The following is a 16,186-nucleotide window of genomic DNA, read 5'->3' on the forward strand; positions in this document are numbered from 1 at the left end:
TGGAGGACTTCAACGGGCCTCTGTGGCTCAGACTGCTAATGCAGTCTGTTATTAACAGCAGCTGCCTGCAATTACTGCAGGTTCTAGTCCCACCAGGCCCAAGGTTGACTCAGCCTTCCATCCTTTATAAGGTAGGTAAAATGTGGACCCAGATTGTTGGGGGCAATAAGTTGACTTCGTATATAAATATACAAATAGGATGAAGACTATTGCTAACATAGTGTAAGCCTCCCTGAGTCTTTGGAGAAGGGCGGGATATAAATGCAAATAAATAAAAATAAAATAAACTCCCAGAATCCCCCAGAGAGCAAAAAGCTTAAAGTTTAAGCTTAAAGGCTTAACGTTGCCAAGGTTGGAGACCCCTGCACTAGTCCATAGGAAGTTCTGGTTGGAGCTAACTATTTATTTTTTCTTAGTTCCGTCCTCTTCTCTTCTCTCCTGGCAGTAATGGTAACAGCAGTAGCTGGAGCAGTCTTGGTTTAGAAGGAGATTTGTATGAGGAGAATTTGTCCTTTTCGACATCCGACAGGTTGGTCCAACCAAGACCCAGCAACAGGACGGTCCCCCCCCCCCTTCTGTTTTCATGCATGATTACTTTTTCCAAGACCAACAATCGGGGGCGTTTAAATCTGACGATTTCACTGTCGACGTGCTTCTCACTTCTTAACAGTCGTGCCTGTTCCTTAACCGACTCCATGCAGAAACGGGGTCCATTTGATGGTGTGATGGTGTGAATGCCTTTGCAGAGACGACAACAAGCATCCAATCTGTGTTGTGCATGTCCGGCTTGCTTGTCCTATCTCCTGTCGATTGTGTCCTTTGCTAAGAATAAAGAGCTTGCTTCCTGCCATATTTCTGATTTTATTTTTTTTAACCGAATTCCCGATCGTTCTCCTTGCTGTCAGCCGACCCTTCAAAACTTGGTGTGGACATTTAAAGCAGTACAGGTTGTCCTCGACTTACGGCCACCATGGAGCCCCCAATTTTTGTGGTTAAGCAAGACGTTTGTTTAAGCGACTTTCGCTCCATTTTACCACCTTTCTTGCCTTGGTTGTTAAGTGAATCTGGCTTCCCTCGCTGCCTTGGCTTGCCCGAAGGTCGCAAAAAGGGGACATAGCAACGGTCATAACTACGAACCAGTTGCCAAGCGTCTGAATTTTGATCACGCGAACATGAGGATGCTGGAAACTGTGAAAAACATTCATAAGTCACTGTTGTTCATTGCCGTTGTAACTTTGAATGGTCACTAAATGAACCATCGTAAGTCAAGGACTACCTGTATTTTCTTCTTCAAATCATTTGATAATTTATCTTTTTTTTAAAAAAAAAACTTTTAATTATTCAACCAGGAAATTTGCAAAGCAGGAAATGGTGTGAGAAGCAAGGATTATGTTTTTCACCGTAATACCTTACAGCTTTTGTCGAGTTCATGCTATTCTTTCTTGAACGTTCATCCCGGCCTGCGCGTCACGGAAGAGATTAGTACAATCACCGCTTCTCATGGGTCTCCCTTCTTTTCTAGCGATGGAGCAGAAGACAAGGAGGAAGAGCTTAAAGATTCCAAGGAAGGTAAGTTCGAAGAGGAGTGAATGTGGATTAAATCGGAAGTGATAATTGAGTCCGGTTTGGTCACCGTGATACAAAGGAAAAGATGTTGAGATTCTTAGAAAGAGTGCAGAAGTGACCAGGGAGGGAGCTGGAGGCTAAAACATAGGATGAATGATTGCAGGAATTGGGTACGTCTAGTTCAGGGGTCTCCAAACTTGGCCCCTGACTTGTGGACTTCAACTCAAAGAGAAGAGCAACAAAGAGGATTAGGGGACTGGAGGCTAAAACGTATGAAGAACGGTTGCAAAAATTGGGTATGTCTAGTTTAACGAAAAGAAGGACTGTGGGTGACATGATAGCAGTGTTCCAATATCTCAGGGGTTGCCACAAAGAAGAGGGAGTCGGGCTGTTCTCCAAAGCACCTGAGGGTAGAACAAGAAGCAATGGGTGGAAACTGATCAAAGAAAGAAGCAACTTAGAACTAAGGAGAAATTTCCTGAAGTGAGAACAATCAATCAGTGGAACGACTTGCCTGCAGAAGTTCTGAATGTTCCAACGCTGGAAGTTTTTAAGAGGAGATTGGACAACCATTTGTCTGAAATGGTTTCCTGCCTGGGCAGGGGGTTGGACTAGAAGACCTCCAAGGTCCCTTCCAACTCTGTTATTCTGTATTTTGATACACTTTTAAGACTACCCAGGGGTGCGTCTGCGCGGATGTCTTTTGTAGACTGCACGTCTTTTTCGTCTTCTCTCACTTAGCAGAATTTCTGGGTTAGAGAAAATGGCAGACGGGAAAATGGCAAAAAGGTGACAGAGAATAGAATAGAATAGAATAGAATAGAATTTTTTATTGGCCAAGTGTGATTGGACACATAAGGAATTTGTCTTGGTGCAGATGCTCTCAGTGTCCATAAAAGAAAAGATACCTTCATCAAGGTACAACATTTACAACACAATTGATGGTCAATATATCAATATAAATCATAAGGATTGCCAGCAACAAGTTACAGTCATACAATCATAAGTGGAAGGAGATGGGTGATGGGAACGATGAGAAGATTAATAGTAGTGCAGATTCAGTAAATAGTCTGACAGTGTTGAGGGAATTATTTGTTTAGCAGAGTGATGGCCTTTGGGAAAAAACTGCTCTTGTGTCTAGCTGTTCTGTTGTGCAGTGCTCTATAGCGTCGTTTTGAGGAAGAAGAAAGAGGAAACCACCTTGAAAGACCCATTTAAATTGCAAGGAGTGGGCTCAGTGTGAATGCCTGATTAAAGACTTACTTGGAAGCAACCTCTGGACCAGTTTTTGTCCATTCTGGATGTGAGAACAGTGCTCGTAATCTGTCTGGAAACCATCTGTATGTGTTGTGTAATATTCTCAGCTGCGATGGACCACAAACTGGGGTTTTGCTCGGAGGCCCGGCCTAACTTATTCGGATTCACGTTTCCCAAACGAATATAACAAGTCTAGCTCCATCTTATGGACATTACTGGGGTTTCTTTTTCAACTGAACAATTGCTCCCTGCTAAATTAAAAGTCAACGAAACCAGATATGACACCGTTTTCACAACTGATGTAACATAAGACAATTCCTTTAATTTTCTACACAATGAGGAGAGTTTAACAGTAAATAACGGGTTACTTTGAAAGCCCAACTGCTTTCAGAATAACAGAGTTGGAAGGGACCCTTGAGGTCTTCTAGTCCAACCCACTGCTCAAACAGGAGACCCTATACCATTTCAGACAAATGGCTGTCCAATCTCTTCATAAAAGCCTCCAATGATGGAGCACCTACAACTTTTGGTGGCAAACAGTTCTACTATCAGGAAATTCATCCTTAGTTCTAGGTTGTTTCTCTCCTTGATGAGTTTCCATCTGTTGCTTCTTGTCCTGCCTTCTGGTGCTTTAGAGAATAGTTTGACCCCCTCTTCCTTGTGGCAGCCCCTGAGATATTGGAAGACTGCTATCATGTTTCCCCTAGTCCTTCTTTTCATTAAACTAGGCATACCCAATTCCTGCAACCGTTCTTCATATGTTTTAGCCACCAGTCCCATAATCATCTTTGTTGTTCTTCTCTGCACTCTTTCTAGAGTCCCAACATCTTTTTTATATCATGGTGACCAAAAGAATCCTTTTCTTCCCCATTCTTCACCTTTCCAGCAAAAAATGAATTTTACCTTCATATTTCTGATTTTAAAAAAACCACCCATCTGCCTTGCGTCTTGTGAACTGTCACAGAAAAACAGTTTAAACCTTAAGTCTTAGTTGGATGCATAGAAGGCCAAACAAGATTGTCTTTCTTAGTCTTGGTTTACTCAGTTCTTTTTCACAACCTGCAGTTTCTTAGCTGTTAGAATTGATTGTGTCTGTTGGTGTTTGGGAGGATTTTGAACCTAATGTATGTGAATCAGAGAAAGAGAGAGAGAGAAAGAGGGAGAGAGAGGAGAGAGGAGGAGGAAGAGAGTGGAAGAAGAGAAAGAGAGAAGGAGAGGGAGTAGAAGAAGAGAGAAGAGGGAGAGAGAGGAGGAGGAAGAGAGTGGAAGAAGAGAGAGAGGAGAGAGAAGAGAGAAGGAGAGAGAAGAAGAGAGAAAGAGGAGAGAGAGGAGAGAGGAGAAAGTGGAAGAAGAGAGAGAGAAGGAGAGAAAGTGGAAGAAGAGAGAAAGAGGAGAGAGAGAGTGGAAGAAGAGAAAGAGAGAAGGAGAGGGAGTAGAAGAAGAGAGAAGAGGGAGAGAGAGGAGGAGGAAGAGAGTGGAAGAAGAGAGAAAGAGGAGAGAAAGTAGAGAGAGAGAGAGAGGAGAGGAGGAGAAGAGGTGGAAGAAGAGAGAGAGGAAGGAGAGAAAGTGGAAGAAGAGAAAGAGAGAGAGGAGAGGAGGAGAAAGAGTGGAAGAAGAGAGAGGAGAGAAGGAGAGAAAGTGGAAGAAGAGAGAGGAGAGAGAGGAGAGAGGAGAGAGAGTGGAAGAAGAGAGGAGGAGAGAAAGTGGAAGAAGAGAGAAAGAGGGAGAGAAGAGGAGGAAGAGAGTGGAAGAAGAGAGAAGGAGAGAGAGAGAGAGAAAGAGAGAGGAGAGAGAGAAGAAGAGAAAGAGGAGAGAGAGGAGAGGAGGAGAAAGTGGAAGAAGAGAGAAGAGAGAAGTGGAAGAAGAGAAGAGGAGAGAGAGAGAGAGGAAGAGAGTGGAAGAAGAGAGGAGGAGAGAGAAGAGAGAAGAGAGAGAGAGGAGGAGAAGAGTGGAAGAAGAGAGAGAAGAGAGAAAGTAGAGAGAGAGAGGAGAGAGAGAGAGGAAGAAGAGAAAGAGAGAAGGAGAGAGAGAAGAAGAGAAAGAGAGAGAGGAGAGAGGAGGAGAAAGTGGAAGAAGAGAGAGAAGGAGAGAAGGAGAGAAAGTGGAAGAGAGAGGAGAGAGAGGAGGAGGAGAGAGTGGAAGAAGAGAGGAGGAGAGAAAGTGGAAGAGAGAAAGAGGGAGAGAGAGAGAGAGGAGGAAGAGAGGAAGAAGAGAGGAGAAGAAGAGAAAGAGGGAGAGAGAGAGGAGAGAGGAGGAGAAAGAGAGTGAAGAAGAGAGAGAAGGAGAGAAAGTAGAGAGAAAGAGGAGAGAGGAGAGAGGAGGAGAAAGAGGAAGAAGAGAGTGGAAGAAGAGAAAGATGGAAGGAGAGAAAGTGGAAGAAGAGAGAAAGAGGGAGAGAGAGGAGAGAGGAGGAGAAAGAGAGTGGAAGAAGAGAGAGAAGGAGAGAAAGTGGAAGAAGAGAGAGAGGGAGAGAGAGGAGGAGAAAGAGAGTGGAAGAAGAGAGAAGGAGAGAAAGTGGAAGAAGAGAGAAAGAGGGAGAGAGGAGAAAGAGAGTGGAAGAAGAGAGAAAGAGGGAGAGAGAGAGTGGAAGACGAGAGAGAGGGAGCTATAGCACTTTGAATTTACTTGAAATTGAACTATGATTGCCAAGCCGTTTCCCTTTCACCCACTTTGCAAAGATCTTTTATTTTCTTTCTCTCCCCACCTTGTTTTTACCACTTTGTATAATTTGATGTAATTAGCAAACATGCCTAACCTCCTGGCTTTTCCTATCGTGCGTTGGCAGCCATTGGCTCTCTTTGTGAAATGTTTTCCATCATCTGGTGACTAAATATTCCCTTTTCTTTGGTCTGTCCTAGAGTTGAGGAAACCCTCCAAGGCTTTGGTCGTTGTGAATGTGGACGTTGGACCATGCATGGTGGATCCTCAGCTGAGAATGACGCTGCAGTGGCTGAGTGCTTCGGAGGCAGATGTGCCTGAGCTGTGTTTCCATGAGGACACCCCCGGGGAGTTTGTTCTTGTGAGTAGCAAAGATGCAGACCAGGGGTGAAATACTCCCGGTTTGGACCGGATCGCCCAATCCGGTAGCGATGGTGGTTGGTGGTTCGGAGAACCAGTAGCAAAAATCCCTGTCCCCACCCCCCCACCCCAGCTGAGCTGCGCGATCATCAGAGGGTTTTTTTAAAAATTATTTTTAAAAGCATTTTTTTCTTCAGCCGGAAAAATGCTTTTAACAGTAAAAAATAAAGCCTCTGATGATCGCGTGGCTCAGCTGGGATCGTCAGAACCCTTTAAAACATGTTTTCTACAACCTCTCCAGCCGAAGAGGTTGTAAAAAAAAATATTTTAAAAGGTTTTGGTGATCAGGCAACTTAGCTGGGATCATCAGAACCCTTTAAAAGCTCTTTTTTCCTCTGGCGATCCCAGCTGAGTTGCCTGATCATCAGAGGCTTTTAAAAGCATTTTTTTACAACCTCTTCCGCCGAAAAGGTTGTGGAAAAAAATGCTTTAAAAAATAATAATAATAAAAGTTGGCCACGCCCACCCAGTCACATTACGCCCCCCCAAGCCACACCCACAGAACCGGTAGTAACAAATTTTACATTTCACCCCTGATACAGACCCAGTACAAAGTTACATATAATTCCACTTGGATTTGGTCTTCGGCTTTCAAACGCTTGAAGGAACCTTTCCCTTGGTGAAAAATCATTGTGGGATCCGTTCATACATAGTTTTCAAAGATAAGTTTGTTGGAACCACAGGTTAATGTCACTGCAGCATGTTCCAGGGCAGGGGTCTCCAACCTTGGCAACTTTAAGACTTGTGGACTTCAACTCCCAGAGTTCCTCAGCCAGCGCATGCTGGCTGAGGAACTCTGGGAGTTGAAGTCCACAAGTCTTAAAGTTGCCAAGGTTGGAGACCCCTGTTCCAGGGAACGGCGTTTAAATTGTGGCTATTTTGTCACAATGTCATATTCAAATCTTTGTGACTCACGGACAGTTGCAACTGTTCTTCATATGTTTTAGTCTCCAGGCCTTTGTCTTAGTTGCTCTTCTCTGAACTTTTTCCAAAGTCTCAACATCTTTTTTGTAGTGTTCTGGCCAAAATTGGCTGCAGCATTCCGGGTGTGGTCTTACTAGGGTTTTACAGAGTGGTACTAATTCTTCACCTGATCTTGATTCTATGCCTCTGCTTATGTTGTTTAGTGTCACTAGGTCATGTCTGACTCTTCGTGACCCCATGGACCAAGCCTTCTCCGTCTTCTGTTGTCTCCCAGAGTTTGCCTAAATTCATGTTCATTCTGTCGATGATCCCATCTAACCATCTCTTCCTCTAACATATCCTTCTCCTTTGGCCTTCCATCTTTCCCAACACTGGGGTCGTCTCCAAGAAGTCCTCTTTTCTCATTAGGTGGCCAGTAGAGGACAGGTCTCCCTGTCCCCCATTGTCTCCCAGACTTTGCCCATTGCGTTGATGACACTCACTAGCTAACCATCTCATCTTCTGCCTTCCCCTTCTCCTTTGGTCTTCCATCTTTCCCAACAATTAGGGTCTTCTCCAAGGAGTCTTCTCTTCTTGTTTGGTGGCCAGTGGAGGACAGGAGATCTGTCTCCCAGACTTTAGCCATTGTGTTGATGACCCTATCTAACCATCTCATCTTCTGTCTTCCCGTTCTCCTTTGGTCTTCCATCTTTCCCAACTTTAGGGTCTTCTCCCAGGAGTCTTCTCTTCTCATTTGGTGGCCAGTGGAGGACCGGTCTCCTGTCCATTGTCTCCGAGACTTTGCCCATTATGTTGATGATACTATCTAACCATCTCATCTTCTACCGTCTTCTTCTTTGGTCTTCCATCTTTCCCAACAATTAGGGTCTTCTCCAAGGAGTCTTCTCTTCTTATTTGGTGGCCAGTGGAGGGCAGATCTCCTGTCCTCCATTGTCTCCCAGACTTTAGCCATTGTGTTGATGACCTTATCTAACAATCTCATCTTCTGTCTTCCCGTTCTCCTTTGGTCTTCCATCTTTCCCAACTTTAGGGTCTTCTCCCAGGAGTCCTCTCTTCTCATTAGGTGGCCAGTAGAGGACAGGTCTCCTTGTCCCCCATTGTCTCCCAGACTTTGCCCATTGTGTTGCTGACACTCACTATCTAACCATCTCATCTTCTGCCTTCCCCTTCTCCTTTGGTCTTCCATCTTTCCCAACTTCCAAGGAGTTCTCTCTTCTCATTAGGTGGCCAAAGTATTTGAGCTTCAGCTTCAAGATCTGACCTACCAAAGGACAATCAGGGTTGATTTCCTTCAGGATTGACCGATTGGATCTCCTTGCTTTCCAGGGGACTCTCAAAAATCTTCTCTCTGCAACGACCTTGTCTCTTCTCTTCATTTCTTGCTTTTTATTCTCCCTTAACTGGATTCTTAGCAGTCAGATCCCAAACCACAAGCTAATTAAGTTTCATTTTTTCGAACTATTTTATATCACTTTGGCCTTACTTGTTTTTCTTCCTCCTGTAAGAGGCGAGGAAAACGTTTCTGGGCAGGTGATTATTAGAAGAACCTCAATTTTAGGGAAGCCCATCTGCCTTTCTTCACGGTATCCAAACATGGAGAACTGTGAGTTATTGTTGTTTTCTTCTAATTGTGGTTAATTAAAATCGACCCGTGTTTGAACGTAAGAGGGAATTGTGGTCACGAAGTGGAAGTTTCCCATTTGCCAGATCGTGAAGGGGCAAAATGCAAGATAGACTCATTTTTCTAACCACAGATTATTTAACAACCGCCTGTCTTCTGAGTTTTAATTTTAGTTCTTAACTTTCGCTTTGTTTGTTAAGAAAGAGGAGGAATTTTTAGGGGCGTCTAAACTTCGCATGCCTCTGTATATTCACCAGCATGAGTGAATGGATATTACAGATAGTTCTCAACGAACAACAGTTCATTTAGTGACCAAAGTTACGACAGCACCGAAAAAAGGGACTTATGACCGTTTTTCACACGTACGACCTTTGCAGCATCCCCATAGTCATGTGATCGGGGTGAAATCCAGCAGGTTCTGACAGGTTCTGGAGAACCGGTATTGGAAATTTTGAGTAGTTCAGAGAACCAGCAAATACCATCTCTGGCTGGCCCCAGAGTGGGGTGGGAATGGGGATTTTGCAATATCTTTCCCCCAGGAGTGGAGAGGGAATGGGGATTTTGCAGTATCCTTCCCCTGCCACGCCCACCAAGCCATGCCCACAGAACTGGTAGTAAAAAAATTTGGATTTCACCACTGCATGTGATCAAAATTCAGAATGCTTGGCAACTGACAGGCACTTATGACAGTTGCTGTGTCCCGGAGGGGGGGGGTGCTAGAGGGGTCACGTGATCCTTTTTGCGACCTCCTGACAAGCAGAGTCAATGGGGAAGCCAGATTCGCTTAAGAACCGGGTTTCCAATGTAACAATGGCAGTGATTCGCTTAACGGCCGTGGCAAGAAAGATCGTAAAATGGGGAAAAACTCACTGAACAACTGTCTCCCTTAGCAACAGAAATGTTGGGCTCAATTGTGGCCGTAAGTCGAGAACCACCTGTACTTAGCAATAGAATCGTCTTTTTTTCCTTTCTGTGGAAAATAGTTAGTCCGCTTGGCTATAAACCCTATTTTTTTTTACTAGAAATATAATTCAAGTCCTTTTGGAGAAACAAGAGCGAATTAGTAGTACATTTGGAAGCAACAGCCAATAAAAGCAGTGAACAGCTTCAGGAGAAGAATGTGTTTGTTGCTTGCATATTTCTTTAACAGCTTCTTTTTGCATCTGTATTCATTAATAATGCTTATATTATTCCCTGATAGCAAAACTGCCTGTTTATTTATCTACCTGCTTACCTATCTTTTCTCTCTCTCACTCTCTCTTTCTCTTTTTCTCTTTCTCTCACTCTCTTTCGCTCGCTCCCTCTCTCTCCCTCTCCCTATCTCCCTCCCTCCCTCTCTCTCTCTCTCTTTTTTTCACCGTCTCCCTCCTTCCCTCTCTCTGTCCTTCTCTTTCTCTCCCTTTCCCCCTCTCTCTTTCTCTTTTTCTCTCTTTCTCTCCCTCTCTTTTGTTTGCTCCCCCTCTCTCCTTTTCCTCTTTCTTTCTTTCTTTCTTTCTTTCTTTCTTTCTTTCTTTCTTTCTTTCTCTCTCTCTCTCTCTCTCTCTCTCTCTCTCTCTCCACCCCTCTCTCTCTCTCCCTCCCCCTCTCTTTGGCCATCCAGTACCTTTTCCTCTAGACAGAATATGAATATAAAACTAGAGATAATTCATTTTGGCATCTGCGCTGAGTCCGAATCTCAAAAGGACCCCAAATCTACAATACATAGATCCAACTCCTTTTGTTTTTTTATCATCCTGATGTTCCCCTTAAATTTCATATTTCTGCTGGCTAACACTGCAGAGGTTCAGAATCCCTTTTCTCGTGTTTGGTGAGAAAAACTGTACAGTCATAATGCATTTCCTGAGGCATTTTTATAAAATAGTTCTCCATTAATTTCCTTTGGGCGACCTGTGGTGGCCTGGCTAATTTGCCTTCTGCGCTAAAAACAACCGGGCTGATTTGTATATTTCCTTCAAGTTCATTGCATTCTTATTCCTGTTGACTATCTTCTAGTCAAACAATTCTTGCTGCTTGTTTATTTCTGTTCCCTGTCACAACAACAACTACACTTAATTCTTATTTTTTTTTCCCTGTTGCCTTTTCAGTGAGAGCTCTCTCTGAAGCTCAACTTACTCTCCTGTTTAAATATTCAGTTCTTAAGAGAATCGTCAGTATCAAGAACACAGAATGGTTATTACAAAGGAAAAGATGGTTTTTGTTATTTCTACATTCATTTGCGTAAATAGATATGTACAGCAGTGGCCAAAATTGTGGAAACCTTTTAGGAAAAATGTATTTTCTAAAACTAGCTAATAACACCACTTTTTTTTTTGGAGTAGTATCATAAAATTATATACCAATGGAAAGATAATTTAATCAGGAATGTAATGCAATAACTTTTATGAAGGATTTGCTACTAGAATAGCAGTTGCAATATAAAGAAAAAAAAGTGAAACAGGTAGAAAAAACGAGATAGACAAAAATTATCACCATATCAGTTAATACTTAGTTGAGTAACCTTTAGCATGAATTACGGCCTTACAATGTCTTCCCACGGAGCGAACCAAGTCTGTTAGTTCTGCAGCTGTTATCATGTGAAACCAAGATTGAATGATGGCTTCTATTAACTGGGTTTTATTCCTGGGTCGCTTCTGACTTAACAAGTTTCTTTAGTCGGCTCCATAGATTTTCAATTGGGTTAAGGTCTGGGCTATTCCCAGGCCATTCCAGCAATGGAATAGGATTATCTTGAAACGCAAAAAAAAAAAAAAGTGGTGTTATTAGCCATCAAACTTCAAAAATACATTTTCCCCAAAAGGTTTCCACAATTTTGGCCACTACTGTAACATAAGAGAAACGGAAGATGATATATGTATATATTTGGTGATGAAACATGCCTGAATGCATAATTCTAGGTGGGAAAAAACAATTGAAGGTTTGATGATGGTCAGATGAAGACCCTAATCTTATATTTTTACCAATCTCTGCTTGGAAATATCAGGCAAAATTAAATTACCATAATTAAAATTATTCAGGTACATGAATATCTACAAAGAGTGCAGAGAAGAGCACAAAGATGATTAAGGGACTGGAGGTTAAAACAAACAACGAACAATCGAGGGAACTAGGCAGTGGTGGGAATCAGCCAGTTCGCACCACTTCGGGAGAACCGGTTGTTAACTTTGTGAGCAGTTTGGCAAACTGGTTGTTGGAAGAAATCATTAGGTCAGAGAACCGGTTGTTAAATTACTTGAATCCCATAGCTGGAACTAGGTATGTCTAGTCTAACAAAGAGAAGGATTAGGAGTGACCTGACAGGAGTCCTCCAATATTTGAGGACCCCTCAGAAGAGGGGGACAACCTATTCTCCAAAGCACCTGAAGGCAAGACAAGAAGCAATGGATGGAAGCTAAACAAGGAGAGATTCAACCTAGAACTAAGGAGAAATATCCTGATAGTGAGAACCATTAATCAGTGGAACAACTTGTCTCCAGAAGTTGTGGTTGATCCATCACTGGAGCTTTTCAAGAAGAGACTGGACAGCTATTTATCCTGAAAAGTATAAGATCTCCTGCTTGAGCAGCGGGTTGGACTAGAAGACCTCCAAGGTCCTTTCCAAGTATGTTATTCTGTTAAAGGCTTGATGATGACCAGATAAAGTCCCTAATCTGATATTTTTTGTTGTTGTCGTTAGCTGCGAAGTCATGTCCGACCCATCGCGACCCCATGGACAACGTTCCTCCAGGCCTTCCTGTCCTCTACCATCCTCTGGAGTCCATTTAAGCTCACGCCTAGTCCTTCAGTGACTCCATCCAGCCACCTTGTTCTCTGTCGTCCCCTTCTTCTTTTGCCCTCAATCTTTCCCAGCATGAGGCTCTTCTCCAATTAGTTGTTCCTTCTCATTAGGTGGCCAAAGGATTTGAGTTTCCTCTTCAGGATCTGGCCTTCTAAAGAGCAGTCAGGGTTGATCTCCTCTAGGACTGACTTGTTTGTTCACCTTGCAGTCCAAGGGACTCGCAGGAATATTCTCCAGCACCAGAGTTCAAAGGCCTCCATTCTTTGGTGCTCAGCCTTCCTTGTAGTCCAACTTTCACAGCCATCCATTGCAACTAGGAAAACCATAGCCTTGACTATGCGCACTTTTGTGGGTTTTTGGGTTTTTTTGCATTTATACCCCGCCCTTCTCCGAAGACTCAGGGCGGCTTACACTATGTCAAGCAATAGTCTTCATCCATTTGTATATTTATATACAAAGTCAACTTATTGCCCTCAACAATCTGGGTCCTCATTTTACCTACCTTATAAAGGATGGAAGGCTGAGTCAACCTTGGGCCTGGTGGGGCTTGAACCTGCAGTAATTGCAAGCAGCTGCTGTTAATAACAGACTGTCTTACCAGTCTGAGCCACAGAGGCCCTGTTGGCAGGGTGATGTCTCTGCTTTATAATATACTGTCTAGATTTGCCATAGCTATCCTCCCCAGGAGCAAGCGTCTTTTAATTTCTTGGCTGCAGTCTCCATCTGATATTTTTACCCATCTGTTTAAATGTGACTGAATCCATTTCATCCCTAAGCAGATAATGACCTCATCGTGACCTAAGATCTGTGGTCTTCTCTCTTTCTTTCTTTCTTTCTTTCTTTCTTTCTTTCTTTCTTTCTTTCTTTCTTTCTTTCTTTCTTTCTCTCTCTCTCTCTCTCTCTCTCTCTCTCTCTCTCTCTCTCTCTCTCTCTGTCTCTCTCTTCCTTTTTAAAAAGACCTTCCCTTCCAGGTACTTGATTGTTTGTGTACTATAGATCATATTTCACCTGCAATTACGGACAACCACATCTTGATTTGTATGAACTCGCAGTCTGCAATTAAGCGATGTGAGTGTCCCCCAGGGTGACCTGCTCCAAACTCAACTCTTTAGAAGCCATTTTGGTTAACCCTTCAGGCAAGTCGGTCGTCATTTAGAAACCTCAAGGATTCCTACGGAATCGGTGTGGAACCGTTATAGGATTTGCTTGTTGTTTTAGAAAGTCGCATTGAACTAAAATACGCTGGCTAATTAGTCGATGAGTCAGAGAGCCTGTTTTGAAGCGTTTGTGGAATTGTGAAGCAACCCAGGGTGATCTTGGGACAGGCCCCCACTCAGCCCTATGAAGAAGAAGGCGATAGCAACCCTAATTCTTAAAAATATTCTTAAGAAGTAAGAGGAGCAGTCACCAGGACTGAAAACTGACTTGGAGGCCTGGAATTTAAATGGAATTCTGACAGTAGTGAAATCCAACTTTTTTTTACTACCGGTTCTGTGGACGTGGCTTGGTGGATGTGTGGCTTGGTGGGCGTGGCAGGGGAAGGATACTGCAAAATCCCCATTCCCTCCCCACTCCTGAGGGAAGGATACTGCAAAATCCCCATTCCCTCCCCACTCCTGAGGGAAGGATACTGCAAAATCCCCATTCCCTCCCCACTCCTGGGGGAAGGATACTGCAAAATCCCCATTCCTCCCACTCTTGGGGAAGGATACTGCAAAATCCCCATTCCTCCCACTCCTGAGGGAAGGATACTGCAAAATCCCCATTCCCTCCCCACTCCTGAGGGAAGGATACTGCAAAATCCCCATTCCCTCCCCACTCCTGGGGGAAGGATACTGCAAAATCCCCATTCCCTCCCCACTCCTGGGGGAAGGATACTGCAAAATCCCCATTCCCTCCCCACTCCTGGGGGAAGGATACTGCAAAATCCCCATTCCCTCCACACTCCTGAGGGAAGGATACTGCAAAATCTTCATTCCCTCTCCACTCCTGAGAAAAGGATACTGAAAAATCCCCACTCCCTCCCCACTCTGGGGCCAACCAGAGTTGGTATTTGCCGGTTCTCCAAACTATTCAAAATATCCGCTACCGGTTCTCCAGAACCTGCTGGATATCACCCCTGAATTTTGGACACTTCTAAGGTTTTATGAAGTGGTACTATAAAGTACGGCTTTATACTGTAAAGCCTTAGTAAGGCCACTCCTGGAATGCAGGTATCCAGTTCTGATCACCACATTACAAAAAGAGAAGAGGATTAAGGGCCTGGAGACCAAAACACATGAAGAACAGTTGCAGGAATTGGTATGTCTAGTCTAGTGAAAAGAAGGACCAGGGGAAACATGAGAGCAGTCTTCCAGCATTTGAGGGGCTGCCACAAAGAGGAGGGGGATCAACTTATTTACCAAAGCACCTGAAGGCAGGACAAGAAGCAATGGATGGAAGCTAATCAAGGAGAGATGCAACTTAGAACTAAGGAGTAATTTCCTGATAGTGAGAACAAAGAATCAATGGAACAACTTATCTCCAGAAGTTTTGGTTGTTCCATCACTGGAGCTTTTGAAGAAGAGACTGGACAGCTATTTATCCTGAACGGTACTTAGAAAAGGATGCAAATGACCAGTTGTGTGCAAGGAATATAAATCCTTCCATCCTCCACTTTTCAGTCAGAACTGAAGAAGCTTCTTGGATGAGAAGCGAAACGTCTTCAAAAGGAAAAAACTAGGAAGTCCAGTTGCCTCCTGAAAAAGCACCTTTGGGACAACCATGACCTGCATGACTGAGAATTTATTTCTACAGACTTAAAAATAAAGTTGACGCAGTGAGATTCTCAGAAACCTGCTCCAGTTGACATCCAAAGTGAAATATTTTTGTTAGAACAATTCACAAAAGGACACAGGATTAAATACAATGTGATGTTTTTGGTCCAAAGAAACTTTCACTTTTTTCCCCCCCTCCTCTTCAAAATTCCGGTTTTTATCCCAGATAGCAAACTAAGTTGCCCTCTGCATCCCACACATGTGTTTTTTATTCAAGCCGCTGTGAGTCGAGGAAAATTTTCCTCACAGCCTCTGAGCAGGAACGTGTTTGAACGACACAACTTTGGGTTGTCGTTGGAAATTTTTGATTTCTGCCTTGTGGATCTTTACGCTTCCTAAAATGTGCCACTCTGGAGTCAGTGGTTTCTACTGACAATAGAGTAAATTCACCAAAGAAACCACACTTTATGTCATGGAAGGATGGAAAGAGAGATATTTTCGTATCCATCCGAGCATTTGTCCAAATGCCAGTTTATTCAGTTACCAGTGAATTGATTTGTGCACAACCTCTTTTATTTTTGAGGGTGCTGCCTACTAATAACAAAAATCCTGGTCATTGGAACTCTTGGGAATGTCTTTCTGAAAACCCAATTTTATTTATTTATTTATTTTGTCGAGTACATATTAGATAATATATGTAAGCATGAATTGAATACATAAAATTAATACAATTAAAGGGAACGTTAGGACAGGGACGGTAGGCACGCTGGTGCTCTTATGCACGCCTCTTACAGACATTTTAGGAATGGGGTGAGGTCAACAGGAGATAGTCTAAGGTTAAAGTTTTGGGGGTTTGGGGATGAGACCACAGAGTCTGGTAGAATTATAGAAGTATCTATAATTTATAATCTATAAAGAAGTATAGAATTATAGAAGTATCTATGAGGGTGAAGGTTCGTTCTCTGAGCTTACATACAGATAACAGATATGGCCGGAGAGGTTGTAAAAAAAATGCTTTTAAAGGGTTAAAACAAAGTTCTGAGGATCCTAGCTGATTGTCAGAGGCTTTTTTTTTACTTTTAAAGGCATTTTTTAAAAGGTAAAAAAGCTGAAGTCTGCTTGGCAAAAAATGGGGAGATGGGGGGTTCGTTTGAGAGAGAGAGAGAGAGGAAGGAGGGAAGGAAGGAAGGAGGGAGGGAGGGAGGGAGG

The 16,186-nt window shown here is 43.2% G+C and overlaps 1 protein-coding gene across 5 annotated transcripts in view; it reads left to right on the forward strand.

Moving 5' to 3' along the window:
- Positions 1 to 16,186, forward strand: part of AKAP11 (A-kinase anchoring protein 11) — a 57,284-nt gene that overhangs the window by 36,988 nt on the left and 4,110 nt on the right. For 4 of the 5 annotated variants that reach the window (XM_058184715.1, XM_058184714.1, XM_058184716.1 and 1 more), the window contains 3 exons: positions 446 to 529; positions 1,523 to 1,569; positions 5,682 to 5,842. In XM_058184715.1, the coding sequence (XP_058040698.1) occupies positions 446 to 529; positions 1,523 to 1,569; positions 5,682 to 5,842 (292 nt within the window). The remainder of the gene's footprint in view (positions 1 to 445; positions 530 to 1,522; positions 1,570 to 5,681; positions 5,843 to 16,186) is intronic. The other variant, XM_058184717.1, reaches the window with a different exon arrangement.

This window comes from Ahaetulla prasina, chromosome 5 (assembly GCF_028640845.1).
Source record: "Ahaetulla prasina isolate Xishuangbanna chromosome 5, ASM2864084v1, whole genome shotgun sequence".
Taxonomy (NCBI): Eukaryota; Metazoa; Chordata; class Lepidosauria; order Squamata; family Colubridae; genus Ahaetulla; species Ahaetulla prasina.